The following is a 17,771-nucleotide window of genomic DNA, read 5'->3' as shown; positions in this document are numbered from 1 at the left end:
CTAAAAAGCAACAGGAGCTCACATAGATGTTGCCTGAGCCTATCCCAGCCGACTGCAGCAGCAGAGGCAGCCGAGCCTCCTTCCAAAGCCCACAGGAACAGGCAGGCAGCATGGTCAGGCAGCCCTGCCACTTGTCACTGTTTAAAAATTAGATTATTTTTTAATAACCTAAGAACAAGTACATAAACAACCTAAATAAGTTTCCATTTTGCTCACTTCTAGTTTTATTTCTCAGCTGAGGTTTTTTGGCAGAAAGTTTAGTTGAATCCTCAAACACAGCTGGCCGTATGAGCTGGAGTTTTCCACTTCAGGGAACTGAAATATATTAATTCAATCAAAAATAGTTTACTTCCTCGGGGGAAGTAAACTGATTTTGTTTTGTTTACCTCCCTCCCAGCCCAGCCTTTCACTGTGCCAAGTCACTGCCTAAATTTAATAGCTTGACATTCTGGGAGGCCAATGGCCTTCACCTGGGGAGGGAGCGGGGGTCAGCAAGGGGTGCATTTTCAGCTCACCGTGCTCAAGTTGAGACGGAAAGCGACGGACCTGACGCCCCCTAAGGCTTTCAACCCAGTGGAGTAGAAAGCCCCAGACACTGCAACATTCCTGCCTGGCAGGCGGTCTCCTCTGTGCCTGGACTGCTCTGAGCTGACTCCACCCCAGGCTGTGCCTGCCTCCGTTTGGTAAATTACGACTTTTTTCCCATGATGCCCACATGGAAGCTGCACCTCCTCAGGGTGAGCAGGTACATGAAGCACGCACGCAGCCAGACAGCAGGACACGCACGTGACGGGCAGAGGCGAAGCTTCAGAGACGGCACCAGCAGGACCCCAGGCTTCCAGCTGCTGCCTCGCTTCCCCGCAATCCAAGGTGGAGCTGCTGAGACAGCGGATGGCGTATCTAGGAAGCACCACAGGTATACACGCACCGTGTTTCTTTGTGAATAGTCAGTATTCTTTTCTAATATTTTTTGACACATTCCAGAAAGATTAAGAACAGAGGTAAAATTCACCCCAAAATTCTTTCATTTAAACACAACTATTAAAATGTATCATTTATCACGTCTTACTGTGCTTCACAGCAGCAAGGGGGACACTCCAGCTCCAACGGGAATGTGTCCGCATCACCAGATGACCCGTGTTCTTGAGGCAACGTGGCAGCAAAAGGTGGGTTTGCCTCATCAAAGGCCGCCCACACCAGTGCGCTAACATCAGATTGTCTTGTGTTAAAAAATACAGATTGCCAAGAAAAAGTGGCTTTTAAAATAAATGCATTGTTAAATCTGATGTTCTCAGGAGTCAACATAGCAGAGAAGTAAAAGTACAGGGTACTGACGATAGATAAAAGCACCAGGTATTGACAACAAGGAGATAAAACCCACATCCAAGATCTCAGAGACCCTGGCCCAGGCGGGCAGGTGGAACCAGGGATGGAAGTCCACAGCCGGTCCCTCACCTGCCAGCAGCGTCATCAACTCTTACCTACCTGCTGATGCCATTTAAAAGTAAAACCTTCTCGGCTGTCGCTGTGAATGAAGCCTGTGGCTTCCCAGGTAGAGTCGGGGCTAGCCGCAGGACTGGATCAATAAGGCTGCCAGTACTCAGCGTGCTGCCCTTAGAGGGAGTCCCCGCCCCCCGCAGGTTAAGAACTCCCAGTAACAACAACGGGTGCTGTGCTCACGACCTCAGAACGTGGCAGGCTCCTGGGCCATCGCAGTGACTCACAGCAGTCCTAAGAGACAGGCCTGCTGCTTCCCGTTGTGCAGGAGGAACAGGGTCTCTGAGGCGGAGGTGCAAACTAACACCCACACGGTGGTGAGTTCAGGACGGGGCCTCACAGGTGGCATCATCACCACCTCAGGATGGGCAGAGGGATGCCTGGCAGGCAGGCACACTGGATACTAGTTGTGACCTTCCAGTTGTCAGGACCTGTACTGGTAATCCCAGTCAACATCGCCTTCCTTCCACAGCAGCTGCTCTTGGCTCCTCACTACACAAGGGTCCCTAGCAGTGTGCCCCGGGGTGTGGCGTCCCTGCTGTCCCAGGGCTGTCAGCCCAGCAAGGAAGAGACGCCCCACAGAAAGAACACCCTGAACACAGCCAGGACGAGAAGGACAACCAGGAAGCTTGGTGTGAGCATCTGGGCTGAAGGGAGGGCGGCTCCATGGAACCGCTCCGCTGACCTCTCAAGACAGGAGAAAAAGGGTCACGGATGAAGTGGTGGTGATCAGCCCCTAACCTGGACACTTCACAGCCAAAGAAGCTACCGGAGAAACGTGTGGTGCCAGTTGCCTCCCACGCTGGGCCACACCACTCAGCCCAAGTTCTCGGTGGGCTTCAGGATGCTGCCGGGGGGTGATGTGGCTCTGAGCACGGACCCGTCCCCGCCTGCCCGCCTGCTGCCTCGCTCCCAAGGCCCCGCATTCCTGCCCAAACCTCACGGGAAATGTCACTGTCTACACCACCCCCACCACAAACACCCAGAGTTGTCTTCCTGGAGGTGGCAGCTTTTACAGCAACTACACCAGTGAGTCCTGAATTCCCAGCAGAGGCTGAATTCCCAGCAGGGGCTGATGGGCACCAGCTGTATTCCGCAAGGCCCCTCACCCGCCCAAACCCCGTGCCTCCTGCCGTTAGCTCTTTATAATTAAAGTGTTTAAACAGACAAGCGCCTTTGCTTATAGCTATTCAAGACTAATCTAAGATGCAGAAAACCTAATCTAAGATTAGGAAGTATTCAGTATTTCACAGATTCACCAATATCCTTCAAGCTTCACTATTTTCTCCTCAAAGCCCTCTGAGAACACTCTGACTTTATAAACAGAAAAGAGCCTGAAGTCAGCAGCCGGGACCCCTTCTCAGGGCTGGTGCTGCGGGCCAAGGCCTCAGTGAAAGGGCCACACTGAGCAGCCTCAGGGCACTGCCGGGCACTGCAGAGACTGCTCGGCTACCAAACAACGCAGCTCCAATGTTTGAAGTACTGAGCTGTCTTCTTTCAGTAGAATTTTACACTTTTGGACAACGGCCAAAAGCTAGTTCACTTTTCTGTTATTAGCTAAAAGCTTAAGTTTTCATTTCCATGTGATTCTTCCTTCACAGTAGGAATCTCAAAGGTTCTCAGGTAACAGAGTAGTGCTTTTCCTTAAATAGGTGCAGTCAACTGGCTGGACTTGCAGCTTCCCTAACATCAGAGCAGTCCTGAGCCCAGCGGCCAGTGAGAGGTGGTGGCGGTGGCCTGCCCCTGTGCCCCTCAGGGCTGCAGCAACAACCAGATGTCAATGCACAAGCCCCAGTGGCAGGGTGAGGGCTGGTGGCCACTGCCAACCACTGACAAAGCCACCACAGCAGCTCTAGTAGGTCTGAAGAACTACAAAACAATAAATCACTTAAATCTGAGGCTGAATTGAGCATAATTTCATCTGATTCAGCCCTCGTTTTGATGTCTTATATCCACCACTATGAACAATTTTGGGATGACAGAACCGCAGGCCAAGAGGGGAATCACTTGTTGCTGCAGTTTAAATCCCCAGATGTTGGTTCTGGCGGGTGCTGGGTCAGAGAGTTCACGTCGCAAGTCGCAGCCCCAGGCAGAGACACTTCTACCAAGCAACACAGCACCTGGATGAGGAGGGCCACTCCGTTTCCGCCGAGGCCGAGGCCGAGGCCGCTCACAGTGCATTCCTACCTCATCAGCTGGGCTAAAACTGGTTTTTTACCAGAAGGAAAAAAACAGCAGCAGCAAGCTATCTCAGTCATTCAGCACTGTTTAAACAACCTTTGGACTACTCCAAGCATTTTTTTGTTGTTTTTACAGGGCCTCACTCTGTCACCCAGACTAGAGTGCACTCTGCAGTTGAGGGTTTTTTTTGTTTTTTGAAAATGATCAAGTAAATGTTGATCTGGAAAAGTCACCTTAGCCAACTGATCTCTTCAGAGCTGACTCAAGTGTGCCCTGCTGGCTGGTCTTTTGGTTGATCAAGCAAATATCAACTGAAGAATGACCAAAAAAACTCAAAGCGCATTCATGGCTAAAACTAAACTGGGAGAGTAAGAGAGGGCAGAATGGTTCCCTCACCTGTGAGACAGCCAGAGGACGATCGGAATTACATGGCAGGTGTGGGTGAGAAGCTCAGGCTTAGGCTCTGAGGGCACCAGGCAAGGCTGGGGGGGCAGAGTGGGCACCCATGCCATCCATGCTCCCCGGCGAGGGTGGAGGAGGTGACAGTGCAGTCCACACTCACCCATGAGGTCAGCGAGGAAGGCCGGGGAGTCCACCTGCTCAGGATGCAGGTCTGAGAAGAGGGATCCCACACAGCCCTGCGCCTCCCTGCAAAGCATCTGCACCCAAAAAACAGCCTCAAAGGCACTGCGGGCTCCAGGGTCCCGCTCCCACGGGAAGTGAGCAGCATTCTCTAGAACAGGCCGCTGCTTTCTAAAAGACTTGTTCTTAAGAGATGGTCATTTTCCTAAAGATAAATAGAAAGAATTGTTGCTACTATGTTCATGTTTCTCCACTCGGAGGAGTAAAATCTTGCTTAAGGACAGAACTCATGAAATAAAGAACCAAAAACAGCAGCCGGGGTGGGGTGCCCCGCCACACTGTTGCCCTCCAGAGTGGAGGGCCCTGCACCGAGGACTCAGTCACACACAGGCCATTCAAATACGCAAAAGACACATCTTGAAAACCAAGGTTGAAGTTGCTCATTTATTCGTGAAAAGTCCACATGTGTTGACTGCATTCTAAAATGAGGCTAAATAGGAAAGGTGCCATTAGCTCTGAGTGATTAAAGCCATCGTAAGCAGATGCCAGTAATCATGCAAACCAATAATGAAAGAGCTTAGAAACAATATTTTTATTTTTAAAAAGCCTCAACACTAAGGAGGAACCCTTCTCTGAAACCCATCACTTTCCTATTAAAAAATTTAAAAAGTACAGTAGAAGGAGCACAGGACAACTGTCTCCACACAGGGAAGCTGTGTGTTTACACAATTCAAACACCCAGAATAAAAACCACATTCTCCCATTAACTTGTGAAGATAACAAATTTGCTTTGGTAAGTTCTTTCAAGAAAAGATATTTTTTCTCCCAAAGCACACCAATAAATATTTATATTAAAAACCACAGTTAATTTAATCAGGCACAGAAGAAAAAATCATTTTTACATTAGTCTTTGTAGATAAGAAAAATCTGATTTACAGTGCACATTCCAATCCCAATCTGAGTTTGTCCTCAAATTTTGAGAAATAGCATAAAGAACTATTTTGCCAACTGTGCGTCACAATTCTATGATTGACGTGAGTTGCAGGCACTTAGCGTTCCAACAGAGGCACAGCAACCGCTGCCATCACACCACAGAGCTCCCCACTACGTGGGCAGCGTCCCCATCTCCCCACACACGTGTGATTTCCAGAGTTTCAAACACAGTGTTTACATTCCTGCGCAGCAAGACCATGTTAGCCAAAAACAAGCCTACACTGACTTCCGCTTGAAAGTATTTGCAGAAGTCATGAAATGGTGAATGTTTTTACTATCCCAGCAAGCACTTCTCTAGGGAGAAAGACAGTTACGACTGTTTACCTGAGGAAACTTATGATTTGTCAACTTAACTGTTACATTAGAAATTATGAACTTGTCTCTGTATTATGGAACAAAGAAAACCTCCACAACTTCACCATTTCAAGGTTCTAATACAAACTGGAATTTTTGTTTGAACACCACTTGAAGCATGTCCCCCTTTCAAGACTTGATAAGTAAACTTCTTATTCTATTAAAAAAAGTAGATGATTGACAGAAGGCTAGATGGATGCAGACTGAGAGATGACAGACAGAGGGCAGGTGAATAGATACAGATGATTGATAGGTATAAGCGATTGATACAGATTATAGATTTAGCTAGATGAATGGATGTATTAGGTTGATGCAAAAGTAATTGCTGTTTTTCCCATAACAGATGACAGATCAAGTAAACCTGTTCTATTAAAAAAACATGCAGACGCTGGTAACACTGCAGTGTGTTCTGCCATCAGGCACACTCAGTTATTCCACAGGAACAAGTGGAAGGAACATCCACACGCATGAAACAGCACACAAGTGCATGCCGAGCAACTCAGGAAAGGGTGTGTGTCTTGTTTGTATGTGAGGGGAATGCACAGTGTAACTGGAGGTTTTATTTTGCTTTTAAACAAAAAAGAAAAATATACCTTTTCTTTCAAACCACTTTTACCTAAGATAGATATCTGCAGGACTTGCTGATAAGTGCCAACCTGCCAGGGACACATAACTGGCACCTGATACTGTGCAGGATCACATTGTTAAGGACAGTAAAGCAGACAGAAAAAGAAAGCGCGAGATGCTCTCAAACTGGCTGTTGGTTCTTGTGGAGAAGACACAGCTTCTTACAGATCTAACACCAATCACAATCGGCATCTCGCTTTGCAAGAACAAACATATGAGCCTAATAAAAAAGAGGCACTTCAGTATTTTATGCACAGTCTTCACTCTATAATGAGCAAGACAATGTTTCCTAAATAAAATTATCATCATACTTCTTTAATCTGTAAACAAAAGAGAGAGCAAATGTTTTAAGAAAATAAAGGAACCGATTTAGAAGTTCAAAAGAGGTAAAAATAAAATTCCAAAAAAGAACCATGGTTACTATCCAGTGCACACACAAGAGGCTATTCCTCCCTCAGCAAAAGATGAACATGCATTTTAAGATACTGACATTTTACACCCAAATATAACCTTTGCTTTTCCAGTATTTGTTTAAATATTTGTTTAATAAGAACAAAGTTTAATTTGTCAAGTTAAACAAAATTTAACCTAACTTTGGAAGATTCATCTTACCTCCTGACTGTAATTTTCTGGCAAAAGAAAAGAACTGCATGACTGCTGCATTTGTATGTGCTACACACAAGAAAAAGGGATAGAAGTCCTGAAACAGAACGACGACAGAGAGCAGCATGAAGATGATTTGTGGCAAACTGCAAATCATTACTGCTGTATTATGGGACAGCATCAAAAATTCACATCTCCAGTTTCTGCAAAACATGGACTGATGGGTATTTCTGCAATAAGGCAATCAAATGTACAATCCCTGCATGTGTTCACCAAGGAGTCACAGTGTGTGTGAGAGTTCATTAAACAATGAAACAGAGGTCCAAATATGAAATATAGGCAAAAAGTAGACTCTATTCCTTCTAACAGAAAAGACTCAACAACTACATGGTATACTAATAAAAGGCCACCACGCCGGGGCACACTTGCCACGCAGCCCCCTCACTCCACCTCCTCCGGGCTGTCCGTCAGGTGGCCTTTACTCTGCCGTCGGATGCTCACCAGCCTCCCTGCCGAGCGCAGGCTCCACCTGGAGCTGTTTGCAGAGCTGGCCAGGCTGGTATACTTGGTCGAGCCCTTGGCGTCATCCTCCCAGCCTGACCAGGATGGGTGGCCACCCATGGTGTCCTCAGGGTCAGCCGATATGTCTTCAAGAGCAAGTTTTGGAGGCTCCCAACCTTCAATTTCATCTGGTTTTTTAGACTGTATATTCTGTTTTAAAACCAAATTGTCCCAAAATCCAGATTTCTTCTCTGCCTTCAACTCTTCTTTTAATCGTAAGTTAGTTCTATAGGAGATGAAAGAGTTAGGTGTTGGTGACCCAGTGGTCTTAGGGCCTCAAGCTGTATCCATTTTACAAACATAAAATTCTTTAAAATTTAAAAAAATTGTTTAGAAAACTAACACAAGTCTATATGAAAAGTTTCAAATATTAAAGTTAAGGAAAAATCAGTCACTACATGTTGTTAATGAAGTGTGTAAAAGCCATATTTTAGGACACCACTTGGCAATACATAAGCAAATAACTAGTTCTGACAAGAAATAAGTATTATTACACAAGAGAGATCCTCAAGGCAATAGGAAGGTAGTACTCAAGATTTTGAGCAAATCAGATCTATGAGAATCCAGGGTCTAGATTAAGAAACAAGGAGGGAAATCTATTCAATTTTTCAAATAGGTTTGCAATTGGATTATTAATATAGCAAGGTTGTGTCAAGCATTTAGTAGGTAATTTACTCAACAAAAATAAGAATTCAGAACACCATCTACTATAAAAAGGAAATGGTAGTGAGCGACAGCTACTGAAGAAAGATCTTCAACTACTCTTCACCCTGACTGTCCGTGAGCATCACCTGGGAACATTTGTAAGAACACCAGTGCCCAGGCCCTCTCCTTCCAGATGCTGATGTATTAGCAGGTCACCTGACCAGTTCATCAGCAGGTGAACCAGTTTACCCGTCTTCTACAGATGAGGATTGGTGAAGTCACAGCTCCATCAGAGCACGCCAGGCCACGTGTCTGTCCTCAGTGCACAAAAGTGCAGAGAAGCAGACCGGGGGCCCACAGTCCTCAAACAAAAGCAAACTCTGTACTTGTCGACTCACCAGGATTCATCTTCTAATCAAACAACTTTCCATAACACAGAGTAAATATGCCATTGGTAATATCATTGGGTAGTCACTGAACTTATATTTTCAACTTTACACTTTTAAAATTCTGAAACACTGATGATAAATTCGCAAGGTCAGTTTAAATTTATTAAATTTTCTAAAATCTTTTACAGTTTAAATTTATTAAATTTTCTAAAATCTTTTACAGTTTACCAGTCAATCCTTTGCATTTTTAACAGTCGTTTTTTGATGCTGCTGTTTTGATTTGGCTTTTTTCTGAAACTACTAAAAATCTTAAGTGTGGCTACAGGCTGCTGTAAGGCTAATAAGTTCAATTTATAATTCTAAGTTATTTTCCACGTTTCCATAACCTTTCAAAATGCCAACAGAGACCCTCATGACCTTTTATCCAAAGTATAGTTTGTTTGTTTTTCATCGAACAACGCAACTCATTTCTTTTTTTTTTTTTTTTTTGAGACAGAGTCTTGCTCTGTTGCCTCAGCCTCCCAGAGGTTCAAGCAATTCTCCCACCTCAGCCTCCCAAGTAGCTGGGATTATAGGCATATGTCACCATGCCCAGCTAATTTGTTTTTTGTTTTTTTTTTTAGTAGAGACGGGGTTTCACCATGTTGGCCAGGCTGGTCTCGAACTCCTGACCCTATGATCTGCCTGCACTGGCCTCCCAAAGTGCTGGGATTACAGGCATGAGCCACGGTGCCCAGCCCATTTCTGTTTATTCACAAGGGGGATGTTAACTCCGAAGCACACATCACGAAGTCCATGACCATCTGCCACTCAACAGGGACAGACGCAGTGGGGAGGGAAACAGGGACTTGCCACACCCCACAGCGTGTCCAGTTACACTGTATTTATGCCATCAAGTTTTCACTTCTACCTCCTCAGTGACTTCCTCCCTCTCCTGAAATGATCATTTTCTTACACAATTGTGACTTACCCTTTGGACTTGGGAGATTTACATCTTTCCAGGAGATGCTGCTCATCATCTTTATTAAACAGTGAAGTCACTTCTTTCCAACCTCGGAAACTTGCTCCCTGAACCTAATAAAAGGTTAAGAAAAATGTCAAATGTGATGTCATGAATCAATAGAACTCTGCTTTCTACTCCAATAACCATGGAGTTGAAATTTAGAAAAAAGAATTGGCAGAACTTACATCTTAGGTTTCCATACCTGTGTGTACACAGTTTTCTCCCATTAGCTACTAGTCATCTCAGCTGTTTTGGTATTATGGTCATAACAGCTTAACAGCTTATCAGTGATGCTGAGTAATCTAAATTTAGTAAAAGACTAGTCAATAATTATACTTTGCCTAAATAGCTTATGAAAATGATGCTTAAAATCAGACGAAGCTTCCCTCACAATTAAGAATTAGGTCTCCTTAAAACTTGGGAGATTGGGCTGGGCATGGTGGCTTATACCTGAAATCCCAGCACTTTAGGAGGCCAAGGCAGGAGGATTACTTGAGCCCAGGAGTTCAAGACCAGCCTGGGGAACAAAGTGAGACACCCCCCACCCCCGTCTCTGTAAAAAATACAAAAACTTAGCCAAGTATGGTGGTGCAAACCTGTAGTTTCAGATACTCAGGAAGTTGAGGTGTGAGGATCACTTGAGCCCCAGGAGGTCAAGGCTGCAGAGAACTGTGATCTCACCACTGCACTCCAGCCTGGGCAACAGAGCAAGACCCCATCTCAAAAAACAAACAACAGCAACAACAACAAAAACACGTAGGAGACTGACCTTTGAGAAGGCTGTTACGAGGTCCCCTAGAAGGGGGGCCTCTCCAAGGTCCCCTGGAACAACTCTGCCACTACCTTTAAGCGTCAGCACCTCCATGGAGACAATGACCTTTGCCCTAACCTCTACAAGTGTAGATTTCTGAGAAGAAATAATTTTGTTGACTGTAAACAAATGATTTTGTACAATTTTTTCATTTCTGAAATCAAAGTATCTTATAATTAATAGCATATTGGATACAATGAAATCCATTACTAAGAAGAAAGAATGGAGAAAACATCTGACAACCTGGCGTGTGTCGAGGGCCCTTCATATTCACTGATTAACATTTCCCAGGGTTTATCATCACATTGCTAGGGCTGGGAAGGGTCTCTCACAGGGTAGAGCTAGCTTTTGAATACTTTGCATTGTTAAAAATATAATACAAAAATAAAGCAATCCTGAAAGCTGAAATGAGGCTGCAGGATGACACTTATCGGAGACAAAGATAATGAATACAATTCAATCAACCCTTCGAGGTAACCCAGTGATTGCCAGGTGCAATGCCTGGGGGTCTCCAGGGTGTAACACAGCCTCAAGAAGGGGCAAAGGGCAGAGACGACCCTGAAAACTAACCAGCGACTAAGGGGTCCCACTTTTATTCCCATAGACCCTCAACTCCCTGTCTGGGCAGAGGTCTGCATCTATAGACAGGGGGACAGGCCCTCCAACAGCTGACTGGAGAGCTGTTTATGAATTAGGTCCTGGGATAGGAGCATGATGGCAGTACCCAGGCCAAAGAAACCATCACAACAAAAACACTCGGCATCAGGTATCAGCTTTCCACATCACACACTGCACAAAAACCTATCACACAACCCATGTCATGCTGACAGCTTTGGCACACTTGCATGTACATCAGGTAAAGGATTACGTCTGATGCTCAGGGCCCATGGCATGACAGAGCATGTAGCAGGATCCTATCAAGAAGTCTCAAGAACGTAATTCTAGAGGCTGACCCGTCTGGACTCTGGAGGAAGGACCAGGTGCAGTCACTATGTGCCCAGCACTGTGTGTGCAATGCCCACCTACCACATCCCTCACTCTGAGCAGTGCCCCATGGGACAGACACAGTGAAGCTTCATGACCTTGGGGAACTTGGCTCACGCAAATGGCCAGGAAGCAAAGCTGGGGCTTGAGCTAATGTCTCACTGCCAAGTTGTTAGGTTCACCATTCCCAGGCCTGCCCTGTCCCAACACCACTAGGCACAAGCCTGTGCCTCACCCCTCCATGGACTGCTCACCCCCTTCCCTTAATCTGGCATCACTACCTTCAGATGCTATTTGCTCCACACACCACCCGCATGTCCTAAAGGTGTGATATGGTGTGGCTCTGTGTCTCCACACAAGTCTCATGTCAAACTGTAATCCCCATGTGTCAGGGGAGGGACCCAGTGGGAGATGACTGGATCATCGGGGCAGATTTTCCTCTTGGTGTTCTCATGATAGTGAGTTCTCATGAGATCTGATCATTTAAAAGTGTGTGGCACCTCCCCTTTCTCTCTGTCCTGCCGCCATGTAAGATATGCCTTGCTTTGCTGCCACATAAGATGTGCCTTGCTTCCATTTCTGCCATGACTGTAAGTTTCCTGAGGCCTCCCCAGCCATACAGAACTGAGTCAACTAAACCTCTTTTCTTTATAAATTACGTAGTCTCGGGTCGTTCTTTATAGCAGTGTGAAAACAGACTAACGCAGAGAATTGGTACCAGAGAATTGGGCTACTGCTATAAAGATACCTGAAAATATGGAAGTATCTTTGGAATTGGGTAATGGGCAGAGGTTGGAATAGTTTGGAGGGTCCAGAAGAAGACAGGGAGATGTGGGAATGTTTGGAACTTCCTAGAGACTCATTGAATGGTTTTGACCAAAATGCTGACAGTCCTATGGACAATGAAGTCCAGGATGACGTAGTCTCAAATGGAGATGAGGAACTTATTGGAAATTGGAGTAAAGGTCACTCTTGCTTTGCCTTAGCAAAGAGACTGATGGCATTTTGCCCCTGCCCTAGAGATATGTGAAACCTTGAACTTGAGGGAGATGATTTAGGATATCTGGCAGAAGAAATTTCTAAGGAGCAAAGGGTTCAACATGTGGCCTGGGTGGTCCTAACAGCATACAGTCATATGTGTTCACAAAGAGATGATCTGAAATTAGAACTTATGTTTAAAAGGCAAGCAAAGCATACAAGTTTGAAAATTAGAAGTCTGACTCTCCAAATGGTAGAAAAGAAAACCCTTTCTGGGAAGAAATTCAAGCTGCCAGCTGCAGAAATTTGCATAAGGAAAGAAGAGCCAATGTTAATTGCCAAGACAATGGGGAAAATGTCTCCAGGGCATTTCAGCGACCTTCATGGCAGCCCCTCCCATCACAGGTCCAGAGGCCTAGGAGGGAAAAATGGTTTCCTCAGCCAGGCCCAGGGTCCTGCTTCACTGTGCACCTCTGGACATGGTGCCCTGTGTCCCAGCCACTCCACCTCCAGCAGTGGCTAAATGGGGCCAAGGTATAGCTCCAGCCATGACTTCAGAGGGTGCAAAGCCCAAGTCTTGGTGGCTTCTACATGATATTGGGCCTGCAGGTACACAGAAGGCAGGAGTTTGGGAGCCTCTGCCTCAATTTCAGAGGAGGTATGGAAATGCCTGGACGTCCAGGCAGAAATCTGCTGCAAGGGTAGAGCCCTCAAGAAGAACCTCTGCTAGGGCAGCATGAAGGGGAAATGTGGGGTTGCAGCCCCCACATAAGAGTCCCCACTGGAATACTGCCTAGTGGAGCTGTGAGAAGAGGGCCACTGTCCTCCAGACCCCAGAATGGTAGATCCACCACCAACTTGCACCACGCATCTGAAGAAGCCACAGGCACTGAATGCCAGCCTGTGAAAGAAGCCGAATGGGGCTGTACCCTGCAGAGCCACAAGGTCCATGGAGATGCCCAATGCCTTGGAAGCCTACCTCTTGCATCAGCATGCCCTGGATATGACACATGGCATGTAAAGGGATTATTCTGGAACTTTAGGATTTAATGACTGCCCTGCTGGGTTTCAGACTGTAGCCCTTCGTTTTGGCCAATTTTTCCCTTTTGTGCATTTACCCAATGCCTGCACCTCCATTGTATCTTGAAAGTAACTAACTTATTTTTGATATTACAGGCTCATAGGCAGAAGGGACTTACCTTGTCTCAGATTAGACTTTGGACTTGACTTTTGAGTTAATGCTGGAATAAGATTTTGGGGAATTGTTGGGAAGGCATGACTGGTTTTGACATGTGAGAAGGACATTACATTTGGGAGAGGCCAAGAGCAGAATGATGTGGTTTGTCTCTGTGTCCCCACCCAAATTTCGTGTCAAACTGTAATCCCCACACATCAGGGGAGGGACCTGGTGGGACATGACTGGATCATGGAAGCGGATTTCCTCCTTGCTGTTCTTGTGATAGTGAGTTCTCACAAGATCTGATCATTTAAAAGTGTGTGGCACCTCCCTGTTCTCTCTCTCTCCTGCCACCATGTTAAGATATGCCTTGCTTTCCCCTTGCCTCCTGACATGATTATAAGTTTCCTGAGGCCTCCCCAGCCACGTGGAACTGTGAGTCAAACCTCTTTTCTTTCTAAATTACCCAGTCTCAGGTAGTTCTTTACAGCAGTGTGTAAATGGACTAATACAACGTGATTACCCTAAGATTCCATTTTGGATATCATAAGGAAAATCAACAGGAAATGAGATTTATTGAAATATAAATTATTACCTATTGTTTCCATTGAAATTATTAGGAATAAGATGCCAAAAAAAAATAGTCTCTATGAACTTCAAACAGAGATCTTTTTTCTTTCTTTCTTTGAGACAGGGTCTCTCTCTGTCACCCAGGCTGCAGTGCAATGGCATGATCACAGCTCACTGCAGCCTCAACCTCCCAGGTTTGACTGATCCTCCCACCTCAGGCTACCAACTACAGGCATGCACCACGATGCTAATTTTTGTATTTTTTGTAGAGATGGGATCAAACAGATGTCACTGAAGAAGAAAAATCTACAAATAAAATTTACTCAGAGAGAAAAGTTTTCTAGAAATGAAATAAACAGTGAATGTGCACAACAAAAAAGATAAGTGGATGGTCTTCACTTAGATCCAGAAGTACAAATGTATGGCTGCAATATCTGGGGGCAGGGGAAGCTGAAACACACAAAGTTATGGGATTACAAAGAACAGGCCAGTAAGGCTCCCAGCAAGCCTCAGTGCACAGAGCTCTTGCTGTTCCCGCTCACCAGCCAGTGTCACCAGACTGAAGGTTCTCCTCTGAAGAGCCCTTTGTGAAGCTCATGGCCTTTCAGCCCTGTGTTCTGCAGTGCCTGGCTTACTACAGCATGCACCACTGGCGTCTGATGTCTCCAGACAGAACTGAAGCACACGGGGCACCAGTGTTCCTTTGCGAGGTCAGAGATGTGCTATGTCCTGTGCACTCTTGGCCTCCTTATCCTCTTCCACCAACTTCTTCACTGTTTATAAACTGTTAATTCATAAATTTTTAGTCTTTCTCACACATAAGCTTCCCAAAAGTCCCAGGGGAGCTGTGGGACTTCTACGGTTTCCTGGACCATTCTTCGGTAATGCTCTTCTCACCAGGAGACAAAGAGTTAACTGGCTCATTCTGTGTGACAGTAAATCTTCTCAGGTGTAAGGATCTGTCAGAGATCATTGACTTGGTACATTCCACTAGATTTTGGTGGCAAGGAGGAGTGGTTTCCTGATGAGTGGTCAGTGTTTTTCCTGGGAGCCACTTTCTGTTCCTGGCCCTCAGATGTCATCGCCAACCTGCCTTGAGCACTCTCACCTGCTGGCTGAGCAGAACAACAGCCACCTACCCAAGAACTAAACGCAGGCCACAGAAAGTGCTCCGGACAGCACCCGATGCCGAGAACAAGAGTCACGTAAATGCCTCAGTTTAATGAAGACGACAGTGATGGCAATGGCTCAGACTCCCGGAGCTTCCCATGAACTGAGATGCAGAGCATCTTGGGCCACAGGCCATCTCAGAACATAGGCAAACAAGGCACATCCATTTAGGGACACCAGGTGACCCACACCCTCCCCACCCAAACCCCAGTGACATCTGGACAGTCATCTATTCACGCAACGAATATTATCAAACCCATGAGACTGGAACTCACTCAAAGCTAACACAGCACTGCTACAGTGTCTCCCCAGCCTAAGGGCCAGAGATTTAGGCCTCAGACCTAAAGGCAAATCTGTAACACACTAGCAAACAAAACCACCACCCAAAGAAGCATCTTAAAATGTGATCTTCAGAAACCCCAACGCACATTACACACGCTCTCCGGAGAGTCAGTGCACGTGGCTTGAACACAACTCACCTCTGCACACCAACGCCCCTGCTGCTTTTACGGGTATCTGCTGGCCTCCAGGGGCTCGCCCTTCTCCCCACTTCCTTTGCCTTCAAATCTCTTTTCTGTTTTGTTCTTACTGTGAGATACAGAAATGTCCTTATCCCCTAGGCAGTGCAGCAATGTGCACAGGGAACAGCTTCCTCTCCCTTCTAACTTCACTCACCCTCGGGATGAGGAAGTCTCAGGCCCACCCAAAGTCTGAGGCCCACAAACCTCACACTCAAGCATCTGGCCACCTGCTAGGCAGGTCAGTCACCAGCCACCACACACAGCACGCTAGCCCTGAGGAGGCCAGCCTTCCTGACAAGCATGCCTTAATCTCCCATTTCTGCATAGAATTTTTCAGGAATTCCACCCTTTGAACACCACACTGGGCTGGCAGTAGAACCCACATTTTCAGTTGTGTGGTCTCCACTAACCACACCAGTGTCCCTGTAGCACCTGGCTGGCTGCTGCACATCCCATCAGATGACCCTGGAGCTAGGGCTCCATCCCACCACCAGCTTCCTGAGCCCCTGCTCTCACATGCGCCTCCATGGAGAACCAGCAAGGGAATCCCTCTCTATTGCCAGGTGAACAATTAGAAGAGGTTGGAGTCCTAGAAGGTGCACAAATAGACATGATCGAAGTGTGAGCATGAGGACTGCTGCGAGGCCACCACTCATCCATTATGCGGGCAGACAACAGCCACGTGCAGCTGGGAGGAGCAGCAGGTTTCAGAAGCACCTCTGGGGTCCCTAAGCCCAGGCCAGGCATGGTCCTTCTGGGGCCGAGGTCATCACAGCTGGACTTAATAATTCAGAAAAAATCCATCAAAACCAGACACCTTGGTCTCTACCTGAAGTCTCCACATTTCCCTCTGAGCATCCCCCGGGAGGGACGGGAGGGAAAGTCCTCGCCTGAGCACTCTGCTCCTGTAGCCAGCAAGGCTGGCCCTCGAGGTGGGGCTTCCTGAAAGGCCCAGGGAGGACATGGACATTGTCCTGAGGTGGACAAATTCTTACGTGGTGTCAGCGTAAGTGCTGCTCATGGCGTGGGGCATGAAGAAGAAAGTTCTCTTCTGCGGGCAGAGCCCTGCAGAGTCTGTTCTATGGGAAGGCACAAAAAACCCAAACGCGTCTTGGAGACCAGGGAGAATGATGGTAAAACATTCTTTAAAACTGAGATTCAATTCAGAGAGAAAGCGACATCCAAAACGATGAAGACAGATGAGATGTGCTGTAAAACGCTGGTGATGACCAAGAAGTTAGGTCACAGAAATGAGAAAGTAAGTTTCCGCACAAAACAACGAAAAATGATTTTTTTCCTGTTTTAGCTATACCTTAGTTGTAAAAAAGTGCTTCATGTTTCATGAAGAAAATTATGAAATATTGTAAAGAAAATTAATATCCATAATTTACCAAAATTATTCCTGTTAGGTTAAATGGCAGTGTCTTATCAAAAATGTGCAGACAGGCCGGGACCTCTGGCCAGCACTGAATACACAGGGAGTCGTAGGCCTCGTCCGCAGGCCCCACCAGCGTGCACGTCCAGATCCTGTCCATGAGCACAGAGCTTGGGTACGGCAACCCTGAAGGCTTTGTTTAGAAGAATTGAACCTGCCAATCTTTACCTCCTGTAATCAGAAAACAGACCCTCATCTAACCAAGTGACACTCTCAGAAGTGCCATCCTTCATACTTAATCTCACAATTTGTAATCTTGAAATCTTAAACAAAATGTCCAAGATACAGCGTCATTTGCGTTTTCTCCTATTTTTCATCAAATGTAAAATTCGAGCATTAAGGTTTGATTTATCCCGATAAAGCAGATGGAAATTTCTCCTTTTGCCACAGGAAGGGCAGGTGTACTGGACCCTGGCCCTGGGAGAAAACCTCCAGGCTGCTCCGGGCAACTCTGGGTCCTGACGACCAGGGCAGGAAAAAGCACAGCAAGGCTGAACGGTGACACCTGAGACCATCCCAATAACGTGGGCAAGATCAGGAAGTGTTACACCAGAGTACCTGTGAAGGACAGAATCCAGAGAGAGGGTTAACAAGAACATGAGCATAACGCTCGGGTCAGCTCAGTGCATGCCACATAACCTGCACCTCCCAGTTCAGTCCAGAGTTCATGTAATTTTAATATTTTAATAA

The 17,771-nt window shown here is 46.3% G+C and overlaps 1 protein-coding gene across 2 annotated transcripts in view; it reads right to left on the bottom strand.

Moving 5' to 3' along the window:
* Positions 1-4,677: 4,677 nt before the first annotated feature.
* TDRP (testis development related protein) overlaps positions 4,678-17,771 on the bottom strand; it is a 141,228-nt gene continuing 128,134 nt past the window's right edge. For both annotated transcript variants that reach the window (XM_050800218.1, XM_050800219.1), the window contains 2 exons: positions 9,403-9,506; positions 4,678-7,624 (listed from right to left, as the gene is read on the bottom strand). In XM_050800218.1, the coding sequence (XP_050656175.1) occupies positions 7,279-7,624; positions 9,403-9,506 (450 nt within the window). In that variant the 3' untranslated portion in view covers positions 4,678-7,278. The remainder of the gene's footprint in view (positions 7,625-9,402; positions 9,507-17,771) is intronic.

Source organism: Macaca thibetana, chromosome 8 (genome assembly GCF_024542745.1).
Source record: "Macaca thibetana thibetana isolate TM-01 chromosome 8, ASM2454274v1, whole genome shotgun sequence".
In the NCBI taxonomy this organism is placed as follows: Eukaryota; Metazoa; Chordata; class Mammalia; order Primates; family Cercopithecidae; genus Macaca; species Macaca thibetana.
This window is presented reverse-complemented; position numbering and strand designations above follow the sequence as displayed.